The sequence below is a fragment of the Sciurus vulgaris genome (assembly GCF_902686455.1).
Source record: "Sciurus vulgaris genome assembly, chromosome: 5".
In the NCBI taxonomy this organism is placed as follows: Eukaryota; Metazoa; Chordata; class Mammalia; order Rodentia; family Sciuridae; genus Sciurus; species Sciurus vulgaris.
The window spans coordinates 89,912,379-89,925,761 of NC_136465.1; the positions used below are offsets into that span (position 1 = coordinate 89,912,379).

General features: G+C 37.7%; 1 protein-coding gene across 1 annotated transcript; it reads right to left on the minus strand.

The window, feature by feature from the left end:
- Positions 1-469: 469 nt before the first annotated feature.
- KCNJ8 (potassium inwardly rectifying channel subfamily J member 8) lies at positions 470-8,939 on the minus strand. The gene is made up of 3 exons (XM_079140515.1): positions 8,548-8,939; positions 7,265-7,707; positions 470-3,066 (listed from the first exon to the last, which is right to left on the minus strand). The coding sequence occupies exons 2-3, from the start codon at positions 7,636-7,638 to the stop codon at positions 2,166-2,168; spliced, it is 1,275 nt and encodes a 424-aa protein (XP_078996641.1). The 5' UTR covers positions 7,639-7,707; positions 8,548-8,939; the 3' UTR covers positions 470-2,165.
- Positions 8,940-13,383: the final 4,444 nt, after the last annotated feature.

The window sequence follows — 13,383 nt, forward strand, 5'->3', positions numbered from 1 at the left end:
TGTCTGTTCTAGAATTTCTAGGAAGTCTGACAGCTACCTCTTTCTTTGCTGTAGGGCCAGATCTTATTGAGATGGATTTTCTTTAGCAACTTATATGGAACTCTTTCAATATTCTAATAATTGATAATGCTGAATCCATATATACCGGGTGATAAGTAACCCTGCTTGGGCCAAGAAGGACATGGTAGATTGCATTGCTCTACTTTAGAAATAGATTGAAAGCAGAATGAAGAGATTTGCTAATGGTTGGTATGCAAGGTATAAAAGAAGCATCCAATATGACTCTCATGTGTTGGTTGAGTGATTGGAAGAAAAACAGGGAGAGGGTGCAGTTTTGTGAATAGGAGCGAAGTATTGGGCTTTACACACAATTTTGAATGCTTTTAGATATCCTAGCAGAGTTTCAAGTAGAGATTTGCTAATGGTTGGTATGCAAGGTATAAAAAAAGCATCCAATATGACTCTCATGTGTTGGTTGAGTGATTGGAAGAAAAACAGGGAGAGGGTGCAGTTTTGTGAATAGGAGCGAAGTATTGGGCTTTACACACAATTTTGAATGCTTTTAGATATCCTAGCAGAGTTTCAAGTATGTTTGGCCTATGGGTTTAGAGTTTAGAACTTTTTCAGGCATGATTGGGTTAATAATCTGATAAATGTTTCCAAAGCACCTGGTTAGAATCTCAAGTCTTTTGTTTAAGATAAAATTTGGACATACTCGTGATCAAGTTCCATGTTCATAAATGAAATGAAATAAATTCAACTCAAAAATCTGTGTAAAAGGCTGCACAATAGCTCAACTTTCAGATTTATCTACAAGAAATACAAGACTAAAACCACACATATCTTATTAACCCAGCTCTTCTCTCTTCTCATGAAGAAGCAGGAGCTAAGGATGATCAAATTAAGCGTCCATAGAAAATCTCAGTTTATTAAATGAGATCACCTAAGGATAGTGAAGTCAAGCTTTGATAGAAAATCTTTTAACAAATGAGATCATAGTAAATCTATATGCATCAGACCTGAATTCAGATATTGCTGGGAAGGAAGTGTTGTTTTAGATCTGAGGTGGGAGATTCAAAGAAAAATAGCTTACAGGATTTCCATATGTCAGACTCAGAAAGAAAAACCAAGTGAACATCTTAAAACCTGAAATGAAATAAAACCAAATCAAAAATCTTGGAGGAGCAAGAGATCTGAGGAAAGAATCTCAGGGGAGTGTCATTACTGTTAAGACATCTTTCCATACCTTTGAAAATGCTTTTTCTTGAGGTGACTTTGTGACAGAGGAACACAAAACTACAAAGAGTATAAGGAAAAAAAAAATTTTTTTTTTTTTTGGTGCTGTGGATTGAACACAGGGTCTTATGCATGCAAGGCAAGCACTCTACCAACTGAGCTATATCCCCTGCAGCTCAAGAAAATGTTTTAATAAACTATTTACTACAGTATTTTTCTGTGGGGGGCTGGTCAAAAGTGGGAAGCTGAAGGAAGTGACTGTCACTTTTGGAAATTCAGTCTTCCTTGAGACAGGAGTCAGTTTTTTTCCAAAGACTCCTTGCCCAATTCTGCCCAATAGGCTCTCAGAAGGATCAGGAAAGCTCCCTGAGTCATTTTGAAGGACTGAATGATTGAAATGAATCTGCTCATAGACATACAGACCTAAGAAACTTGCTTTAGGCTTCTTACCAGATGTAGTATCATGAGGAAAGGAGAAAGTTAGAAGACAAATGATATTTAACATGATTTTGGTTTTTTTCCCTCTCCTATTTTATTTACATTTCCAGAGAAAGCAATAGAAACAGAGACATGTTTTCACCAACTAATCATTTCAAACAGACTTATTCCTTGGCCAAATTTTGTATTCAAGGTCCATAACTATTAATGGAGTTCTTGTGTTGCATACAAGAGAAATGAGGGCATACCACTTCCGCTATGCATAACTTGAGCCTATCACTGCAGATTCTGCACGTGTGAAACAAGTGTAAGCCACAAATCCTCTGTGTTATGTGTTGTTTATTAATACAGAAAGTGCAATTTCTTGAATATGAATATCTTTTAGTGCATTAAAATGTAAGCCACGTCATGGTGCTCTAACTCTGGTTTGGTGTGACAGGGCATCCGTCACTCAAGCATAGTCAAAGCCCTATCTTGAGGTTGTCCTGCTGTCATGATTCCGACGTGTTCTGATTTCCTTCTGGAGTCATAAACTGCACCTTTGGCACAATGAGGGAAGAATTGTTTCTTCGAATGGAGTTGTTCCTTCTCATCGAGTTGTTCCTCCTCATGGAATTGCGCTTCCTCAGAGAGTTTTGATGGGACAGTTCACTCTTTTGGAGGGTCTGAATGAGGATGGAAGGCTTCTCATCCAGTTCCCGGGCACTGCACCGTGGAGCCGCCACCTTCACAGTGTTGCCGAACTTAGAGTAATCCACAGAATACACTCCTTCTTCCTCAGTCACAATAGACACAAATCGGTGGCCCCACTGGATCTCCTCGGCGATGTAGGAGGTTCGCGCTTGTGTGGTGATGCCAGTAGTTTCGACCACTCCTTCCAGAATAACGATGACTTCCAAGTCTTGGTTGACAAGGTCAGTTGCTGAGATATCATACAGGGGACTGCGCTTATCAATCACATGGCAGATGATCAAAGGGGCCACCAGGAAGATGTTATTACTCTCGATAGGGTTATCAACAGGAATGTCCAGTTGGTGAATAGGCACCACCTCCCCCTCAGGTGTGGTTGTTTTCTTGACCACCTGGATGCGCACTGAAGCACTGATGATCATGCTCTTCCTCAGGTCGCCCACTCGGAACATGAAGCACAGCTTGCCATTTCGGACAGCAATCACAGCATGGCGGCTGAAAATCAAAGTCTCTGCCCTTCTGTGAGCCTGCGCTGTCTTCATGAAAATGCATCCTAACATGACTGCGTTGATGATCAAACCCACAATATTCTGGAGAATCAAAACTGTGATGGCCAGAGGGCATTCCTCTGTCATCATCCTCCCTCCAAATCCAATCGTCACTTGAACCTCAATGGAGAAGAGAAAAGCAGAGGTGAAAGACCTGCAAGGGATGATATCAGAAAATAATGCTATCAGGTCAAAGTTCAAATAATATCCTAACCTGATCATCTTTTTTTTTTTAACTTTAAAGGCTTTAAAAGTTTTTAGAAAGAGTAGTCAACTTCAATTGTTAAATACTTAATTTTAAAAACAAAGATTGCTCTCTCTCTCTCTCTCTATCTCCATTTCTTACATCTATTTATGCATGTACCTCTGTACTTATGTTGTCTAGGTCATGTGCCTGTGTGCAAGTATTAATACAATAAAGATATACAATCTATATCGATTATATTATAGGCATATTTTACTTTGTGAAATGCTTTACTATCACAAAGGCTTAATTTGTTTGGTGAAACTTTCTTCAGGTAGAAGTTTTGTGTGTGTGTGTGTGTGTTTTAACCAGGGATGAGGGGAGTTTATCCACTGAGCCACATCCCCAACCCTTTTTATGTTTTATTTTGAGACAGGCTCTCTCTAAGTTTCTTAAGTCCTTGTTAAGTTGCTGAAGCTGGTTTTGAACTCTCCATCCTCCTGCCTCAGGCTCCAAGCCACTAGGATTACAGGCAAGTGCACCACGCCCAGCAGAAGTTCATTATTTATTGCATATCCACGTTAAAAAGAGACTTGAGTTATATGGAAGGTGCCAAGTAATGAGTAAACATTTTATTATTTATAACCTTTAAAATCATAATTGTAAGCTACCATATATTGTGTACCTTATGTAGAGAAAACGCTGTGCTAAAAAAGTGAGACAAAACATTTCAAAATATTAGTATTTTTAATAAAGAAAACGTTTCCCCACTTAAAAAGAAACTGTTAGTTATTGGCTATTTCATTTTTTTCTATAAGTGATCTAGAATATATTGAAGGTGTTAAAGGAAGAATTTGAGGCTGAGATTAGTAAATGACTATGTGAAGATCATGTAATCAAAGCAAACTTGAATCTTCTCAATTCTGGCCCAGTGTTCTAAAAGAAGCAAAAGGGAAGAGCTGCCAAGTGGCAGAATTTCTTCTCAAATTGCTCATCTCCTCCACATTTTAGTGAATAGACATGGATTCAGCAGGTTCAGAATGGACCTGGGTAAGACTGAAAAACTCTCAGGTGATTCTGATTTACCACCCTGCTTCCACTGAGAAGCACAATATTTAGTCATTATTAATTCACTTCTTCATAGGAGCGATAGTCCTATTTTTGCCACTCACCCCAACTTCAAACTTCTCCAGTTTTAATAGAAGCATGCCATACATGGGCCATCTGTCAAGGTATTATCTATCAGTTAATGCCAGGCACAGTGAATGAGTAAAAGGTTTGAGTACTTAGGATACACTGTGGATATTGGCAGAAAACCAGGAGAGGGAAGCAATTATACACAGACAATGATTAGTTTTTAAATGGAGTGTGAAGTTTGCCCTCTTTGTTCTTTCTAAAAGGATTCATGGAAAACTATAGTAATTTTCTATTGCACTAGCTACATAACTGAAATATATACAGTGTGGTCCAAAAATATGGCAAATAGGAATGGAAACCAGAGGAGGAGTGTGGATACAATATCGATTATTAATAATGATCCATGCTTCAGGGAGCAGTCTAATGATGAATATCCCTAAATGTCTTGTTTTAATACAAGATTCATGAATCATATTTTTATATTATTTATTTATAAAAGAATTTAATTCTCAACAAATATATGGTACAAGGCCCAATCTCTTATGGTCATGCTAAACAGTCCCAAGATATGAAAACAGTTGGCTGCTCCTTTGTTCTGTACAGAGAGAGTTATACTGAATAATACTGAAAAGCAAGATAAAATTTATATTTTTTGACTCATTAGAAAGTCATCTACATGAAGGAGAAAGTGAGTCATCCTAAAAGAAGAATGGTTAAATGGTATTTGGAAACACTGGAGAATATCCATTGAAAAAAGTCTGTTCCAATTTTGATGATATGGCTGAACATTGAACTTACGAAAGGAAAGGAAATTCAAACAATTAAAATTATTATTAGTCATCTTTTAAGTTCCCTATGGGAGAAAATGAAGATTTTTCTATTTCTATATTTTTAATGCAACAAAGTTTTATGTATAGTTTGTTACGATTAAACTATGTTGAGATAAAAGCACAAATAGTAACATTAAAATCAGTAAGAATAGAACCTCCTTAAAAGATGTTAAATATTTCAGTTGGAAAAACTGCTGAGACAGTGGCCAATTATTTCTAAAGTATTCAAAATTTAAGATCTCCTGAGCATTAAAAAAAAAAAAAAAGTCAAACAATTTCAAGTAAGAAATGCCATTTAAAATGTGAACATTGTTAGGTTGATAAAATTAACTTTGCTCTATTGAATTTTTTGACATAATTTCTCATAGTTCACACCAGCAGGAATGCACCAAGATAATGAACATTCTTCAGAACATCTTATTTGAAAAATAGAATGTAGCAGAAACAACTTCTAACAATCAGTGCACTCCATAAAATTCTTTTAATGATTGTTCTTTTGATAATATTTCTTTTTAAAAATTGTTAAATTACTTCTTTTTCATAGAAAAAGACAAGATATTTTTCTTGTGAGTAAAATCTGTCATATATTTTCAAGGTTTAGTATTATTTCTTTTATTTAGTTTCAACTTCATATTATCAAACTCATTTTGATATGAAAATGATTCACCAATATCAGTGCCAATAAGTTTCTTAAAAAAATGCATTACAGATGATACTTGATCTTCAAATACCTGTTCAACACAAAATTTTGTTTCCTTTACATCTAGTGTACTGATGATCACCTGTGTTTTACACTTGTATTTTCTTCGAGGCAAAAGTTTGTGACAAGTTCGTAAAAAGAAACCTATTGAAAGTAATACCTACTCAATGGTAAAAGCATGGGATCAATTTAATATAGTGTTCTCTCCTCAAAATCTGAGCTGAAATCTGTGATGTGCAATAATAACACTAATGCTGTATTCCTCTTTAAATAGCTGACATTGCAGTCACTTAACAAATGGAAGGGTGGACTAGTCTGTAGTCAAGGGGATTGCTTCTTGCTGTGGTATACCAGTTTCATAAGATTTCAGGGTCACTGACAGCCTCATTATTTATAGTTTCCTGGCAGTATGGTACTTGTTCAACCTTCTTCACTTTGTGTATTATGTGAATTTTGAATACCATTCAGAAAATGTTCTAGAAAATTTTCCAGTACTCTTATTTCAGTTCCTAGTGAACATTTTTTGAATTGATATGAATTATGTGTTTTCATCTTCCAACAAAACAAATTAAGAAAAAAATTCAGTCAAACTAAATGTTTTCAACCATATGAAAGTACGAGAGGAGAACCATGAAAATCAAATGCACTATACCTGTCTTTGAAATACTTATAAAAACAAGACGGCAAAGCTAGGTAATTTAAGAACTGTCTTGTCCCTGTTCTATTAGAACTTTGCAAAAAGACAATATTAAATTGCTCCTAAGTAATTCCCTCCATAAAAATCAATTGCCATTAAAATTTAGTGTTTTCTAGTTCTGAATCTTAGAATAACTTTTAATTTCTGAATTCAATGCAAGCAATCACCTATTTGAAGATAATCTTGATAAACAAGGGTTTATATTTATTTTAACATTTTAAAATTTGAGGATATTTCTTTCTCTTTCCCAGTGCCTTACTCTTAATTTCTGAAAATGTCATAAGTAAGAAATGTCAGAAAAATATTACTTGAATTTTCCCATTATTTTTGGTTGTTGGAGATTTTAATTTCTAGACATTGAAACTTTGGACAGCAGCTCTTTCATACTGAAAATGACATGCATGCTTTTGGAGTAAGGCTCTAAGATCCTTTGAAGCAAAACAAATTTTAAATAACTAATAAAATATTTTCAAAGTTAACCCAAAAGATAGAAGCTCCACCTTTTCAGAGATTCTTTATACATAAGCTGCTATCATGTATTTTTAATGTGTTAGTTTTTTAAAAAAAATATTTGTTTTGATTCATTGTATACAGATGGGGTACAACTGTTGTTTCTCTGGTTGTACTAATGTGTTAGTTTTCTTTTCTTTTTTTTTTTTTTTTTTCTTTTTTATTTATGAAGGTTCTGAAACATGATTTCATTTTCAACAAAATAAGGGAATGATAAAGAACATTTTTACTTTTAAATTTTTTTTTTCTTTCTGTATAGCTTGCAACTCCTGCTTCATCCCACTGCATTCTTACCTGACATTAGTCACACACACAGCAGACTCCAAACCACTTTTCTCCATTCCGCTTTTCTCCATGTAAGCGTAGATGTCCCCATGGGCAAAGGCCACCAACCACCACATGATAGCGAAGAGCAGCCAGCTGCAGAGGAAGGACATGGTAAAGATGACCAGCGTGTGGCGCCATTTCAGGTCCACTAAGGTGGTGAAGATGTCCTGCAGGAAGCGCCCTTGCTCACGGATATTCTTGTGCGCCAGGTTGCAGGCCCCGCTCTTGGCGATGAAGCGGGCTTTCGGGAGGCGGTCGCGGATGCGCGGCTTTCGCAGATTCTCCGCGGCGATGCGCGCCAACACGTACTCCTCCGGGATGATGCTCTTCCTGGCCAACATCTTCCTGCCACCATACCCAGTCTATCCACCTGCCTTTGACCTGCCTCTCCTTCCCTCCAGTCTGTCCTCCTGCACGAGGGAAACGTTAAGACTTTTTAAAATTTCATTTTATTAAGTCGTTAATCCTTGTACTCAGGAATATGTTTATACATGCGAAGTGACATGCAAGACAAAAGATGTGATTTTTAATAATACAAACACGAATCTAGCTTGTGCTTGAGTTCTGGGAACTCAAAAGAGAAAACTTTTGTCTAAATCAAGAGATTTGTTCTCAGTTTTCTTTTCACTCTGAATATTATGGGCATAGCCTAAGTTAAAGAAAACCAGGAGCCTTCTTGTAAACAGCAGGCTCTAAAATAATTCTCTGCGATTAACCGCGTCTGTAGATTAGTGCAAGGATATATGCACCGGGCGTCAAAGACAAAAATTAAAGCCAGCTGGGTACAAGATCTATTTGTTAAAGTATTTAGAATAGTTAGCAGTATTAAATAAAGAAGGGAAATTCTTCCTTCGTTATTTTTAGAAGCAGGCAGAGAAAAGGGCACGGCCTCTTGCGCACTGTGAATAACACGCTAAGTGTAATCTGACAGAATAAGCGATGTGCTATAGAACTTGGATATTATGAGGAATTATTTTAAAGTTGAAGAAAGTTCAAGATGCATTTATTAAAACAGCCAAAACAATTCCACGGAACTCATAATATTGTACATTGAAAACTTCTTTACCACGAAAGGATCAAACCTACCAGGAACCCCGGATAATAGCCTGAGCACTGCGGTAGAGTCAAAGGGAGTGTGCCCCGAAAAGTCCACGCTGCACAGTAAGCCTCTGTTGTGTTTGGCATTTTAAATCTTTTGTGGGGATACGGACGGTCTCCCCCTCCCTCCCCGGGAGGAGAGTTGAACTTACAGACTCCCGGCAGCAGGCAGCGCGGCTCCACCTTCCCGCACACGCTGGCGGACCGCGGGCAGGTTCCTCGCTCATGCATCCCGGCGCGCGGGAGCAGGGCTGCTAACACCGCAGGGACCGATCCGAGGGATGCTGTCCTCCGGAGAAGAGTTAAAATAATAAAAGGTGCAACTGAATCTAAAAGCGGGGAGGTCTGGAGGAAGGGGGATGGGTGTAGATCTTCCCCTCCCCCGGCTCAGCTCCACTCCTTTGGCCGCTGCGGTGGGCGGAGGAGCGCTGTGGGGAGGGGAGCTTGGTGGTGATACTCCACAAATCGGCCTTCCAGTTAGGGCTTTGACGCGCGCCAGACCTCAGAGGCCACAGTTGTCGCGGAGATGGGGACAGAGGTAGGGGGGTGGGAGTAGGGGAGAAGGCGAGTCCCAGGGATGTAGGGAGCCCGCCTGGGGGAGGGACGACCCGGGAGGGCGGGACCCGCAGAGCCAGCTCTTTTCCCAGTAGCAGCGACCCCCTGCTTGCACCGTGACACACAAGTCTTTAAAAGGCGCTCTGCTCAAAGGAGAGAACTTTTAGAGTCCAAGTTTACTGACGTAAAGGGATTTTATTTTATTTTATTTTATTCTGTAACCTGGTTAGATCCCTGGGCAACTTCAGAATAAATAAAACCAGACATAGAGATCAGAAAATATTCTTCCGAGGTGTTCAAGCTGTGTGCGCACACATTTACCTTATATTTCCATCTAGAAGGAATGATAACAGGTGGAAGACATTCCGAAAGCCACCATAGACGACTATTTCTTCACCAGCCAAAGTCAATTCTTAAAGAATCACACACACACACACACACACACACACACACACACACACACAAACCCCAAAACAACAACCAAAAACAACAACAACAAAAGAAACAAAGAAAATAGGCAAAATGAAACCACCAACAGTCAAAAATTTTTGTGAAAATTTTTGTGAAAACAGTGAAGAGTTTTTACCCCGAACGGGGCCACTGTCCACACTTCGGCACCAGAACCGTCTTTGGTCCTCAGTAATTGGTTGCTTTCTGAAATGTTGCAACTTCTGCCTCTTGTCCAGATTGTCTGTATGATAAAACAGAGCAATTGCGCACAAGAAAGATTATATAGTAAATATCTTTCTATAGCTTTTGAAAAGAAGCCAGCAGAGACAAATGTGCTTTCTCCCACAAGTCAACCCTCCTGATTTTGGCACTTGTGTTAATGGAAACTTAAATTCTTGGAAATTTCATGTGTTTTCCAAGTCTCAGGGCCGAAAGTGCATGGAGCATAAACAATGTGTTCATTTAATTACCAAAAGACCTAAAATTAGTCTTTAATGAAGGCAAATGAAGAACAATTTTTCCCTTTTGTGGATAGATCTGCTTAACCCCTTCAAGGCAGGGGGTCCTGGTCTGTTAGTGGCAATTTTCCTCTCTACACTCATTAATTTTTGTAGTAATTGATGTAGTCATTTGGTCGCAAGTGTGCAGGAATCGATTTGTGTAGTCAATCCCCTCCTGTGTTCAATTTCATAATTCAGTTTGCTGTTCAACTTGTTATCCGCATTACTTTAGCTTGGAGAATATTCCACATCTATTTGGTGAATTTAGAGAAATATAAATAATACATAAATGTGTCATATTTGCTTATTTTAAAGGGCAGACCATTGTAAAAGAGACAAGATATTGATAATAAACTCTTGATACAAATGAGGATGTAATTAAAATGAAAAAAAGATATATAACAAAGTGCCATGGAAATTGAAATGGGAGATATTTAGGGCAAAGAGACTAAGGGCAACTTCATTATTATTTGGCATGTGATCTAGGCATATTTGGGGAATACTGAAAAGGACAAGGGAAGCATGTCCACGGGGTAGGAACAAGAGTGGGCCACTTTGTAGTGACAGAAACTAATTTAGTCAGCATTGATGACGGAGTCAAGTCATGCTGGAGTTCAAGGCTTCCTGTACAGCCTCTGTCACTACCATTTTAAAGACAAAACAAATTATCATTTATTTGTCCCACTCCCTCCACTCCCACACCTCTTCACCCTATCAAACTTCTAGTACAGTTCAAAGTACAGAGGTGCTCAAGATTTTTTTTGAATCAATGAAAGAAGAATATAAAGTCAAAAAAGCATGTTGGAACCTTGAAAAAAATAATAACAGCCCAAGTGCTCAATGGAAGGAGCCTGGATAGTCTTCAGTATGTAGTGAACTAGGAAGGATTTCAATCAGAGTGCAAAATAATAAGAGCCCAATTTAGGAGAACTGATCAAGAAGTGAGGATTTAAGTGCTGCCTTTCCAAGTGGAGTTCCAATCCTGGGGCCTCAAATTCTATGACTGGCAGAAGGGGACACTGGAAACTATTATATTAATTAGAGAAGAAATGAGTCCTGGGGTTGATAGGTAGTCAGTGGGTGACATTTCAGGTATACAGAGTCAATGTGGGGAAGGGAAAAGTCAGAGGCAACTGCATGTAAGATAGTGGTGATGGAGAAATGGTAAGAAAATTGGCACAAGAAGAAGTGAACAGCAGAGGATTATGAGATTTGTAACAGTTAAATCCGTATCTGAATTCTCTGAAAATTCTGTTCTCTTGCTATAACACATTCAGACTCAGTTTTTTTCCAATGAGATACATTCTTCCAAGCATTCCAAGCATTCTTCCAACTTTTAAGTAAGTTTTGACTTGTTTTGTCAAATATAACAAGTTATTAACAAATAATAATATCAATAATTTAGATTGATTTTAATTCAAAATAAGGATGGATACAAAATAAATGTCATATTTAAGAAATTAATATATAAGTTTTTGTCAATAAGAGACCTAAAAATAAATAGAGCCCATTCAGGAAAAAAGTGAAGAATGTGTACTATAAAAATATTTCAGATTTTCTTTTCTCTTTTCATTTCCTACTGACATTTTTCCTTAAACAGTATATATTTTTTTTCCTTTGACCAGATTTTCTGCATTGGGTGCATTGTTTATTGTTATCACCACAAGCCCAGGGTCTGGAATTGCTCGTAGCCCCTTCTAGTAGAACTCAATAATATTTGTCAATGAAGGAAAGAAGGAAAAGTACTTCAAATATGGTATTACTTTGTTACGTTTACTCTTTCCTCTCTTCTCCCTTCATGGTTTCTGTTATGGTTTGGATATGAAATGTCCCTCAAAAGCTCATGTGGGAAGTCTTGGTTCCCAATGCAAGAATGTTCGGAGGCGAGGATTTGTGGAAGTGGTTGGAGCAAGAGGGCTGACCTCCTCAATGGACTACTAATCCAATAAGGGATTTGTAGCTGAATGGACCATTCAGGAGGTGGGATCTCGTTGGAGGGAGTGGGTCTTTGTGGGTGTGCCCTTGGGGACTGTATCCTTTCCCCCACCCTCTCTCTCTCTCTCTCTCTGCCTTGGGCTGCCATGAGCTGAGCAGCTTTCTTCTGTCATACCCTTCTACCATGATGTCTGCCTCACCTCAGTCCCAGAAACTATGGAGCCAGCTAACTATGGAAGGAAACCTCTAAAAAACTGTGAACCAGAAGTAATCTTTTCTCCTTTAAGTTGTTTTTCTCAGGTATTTTGTCACAGCAACAGAAAGTTGATTAACACTGTTTTGCTATGATTTCTTAGAACTCACATGAAAAATTTGAAATATGGAAGTTTTGGGGGTTTATGACTGTCCCTGTCCACAAAGATTCCCTTATTCATCACCTCTCCCTTCTTTCTTTACCTTATCATTCTTTTCCCCTCAAACTATCCATTCTTCCCTTCATTAGCATCATCCTTAATGACTCCAAGTCAGTAATACTAAATTTTTGTTTGGCATTTGCTGGTTATGTGACTCTTTACAACTTGATTTTGAGTTAATGGAGACACACTTCTATTCCCCAGAGTCTTCCTGGACACACAATAGGTGCTCAATAAATGTTTATTCTTAACTGATCCCTAGCTTTCCCCTTTTGTTCTTCCGTTTCTCATTTATGGTCCAAATAGCAAATATTGCATTTCCCCTTGGTGAGAAATAGGTAAAGGGAATCAATTAATTTCTCAAGAACACAATTACTATTTAGATTTATTTTATTGGTTTATTTATTTAATCATTATTTTGCTATTGTCACTAAAAGTTCCGTGTGTTTTCATAACTGATTATCTTCCTAATTGTTCTTTTAGGGGTGAGGATTAATTTGTGCAGAACTCCTAAAAAAATACAAGTAATAAGTTTAGAACAGAGATGACTTTGTTTAAATATTATGATTTTTTTTTTATTCAGCAGTTATAATCTGCTCATGTTGCTTACCAAATAAGTTTATTTGACTGGGAAGGAATTCAAGGATATCAGTTCACTTGTAAGTCAGCCTCTATCAGGTTTCTTGTCGACCCTATGAGGATTTTATTTGGGAATAAAGAGATTTCTAAAATTCTCATTCCCCTAAGAAACTATGCTTATTGGGTGCTTTCAGACAAGTGGAGAAAGTAATTGGACTGATTTTCTCAGCTCTCTGCTGCTTTGATTACCAAATGCAAACCAGTGAAGTCTTTCAAATTACTCTTGAGATCAAGGGTGAAGTTTCTGTATTTGTTGACTTTGCCTTTGACTTGACTTTTGAACTCTTGGATTTTCTGAGCCATATGAGACTTAAGAATTTGGAGAGTCTTCCAAATGACAATGGAAATGATTCATGTTATCAGTCCAAATATTGGTTGGTCTATTTGCTTGGGATGCTGCATTTATTAGTGTCCTCATATAAACCACTTTGGAACTTATTGCTTTGGAATCAACTTAATAAAACTGTTACATAAACTAGTAATCAAAACAACATGT

Coding starts and splice junctions, on each gene's coding strand:
- KCNJ8 (XM_079140515.1), bottom strand. CDS start 7,638: ATGTTGGCCAGGAAGAGCATCATCCCGGAGGAGTACGTGTTGGCGCGC. Junction 3,067..7,264: donor GTGTGTGTGACTAATGTCAG/GTAAGAATGCAG, acceptor CATCCCTTGCAG/GTCTTTCACCTCTGCTTTTC.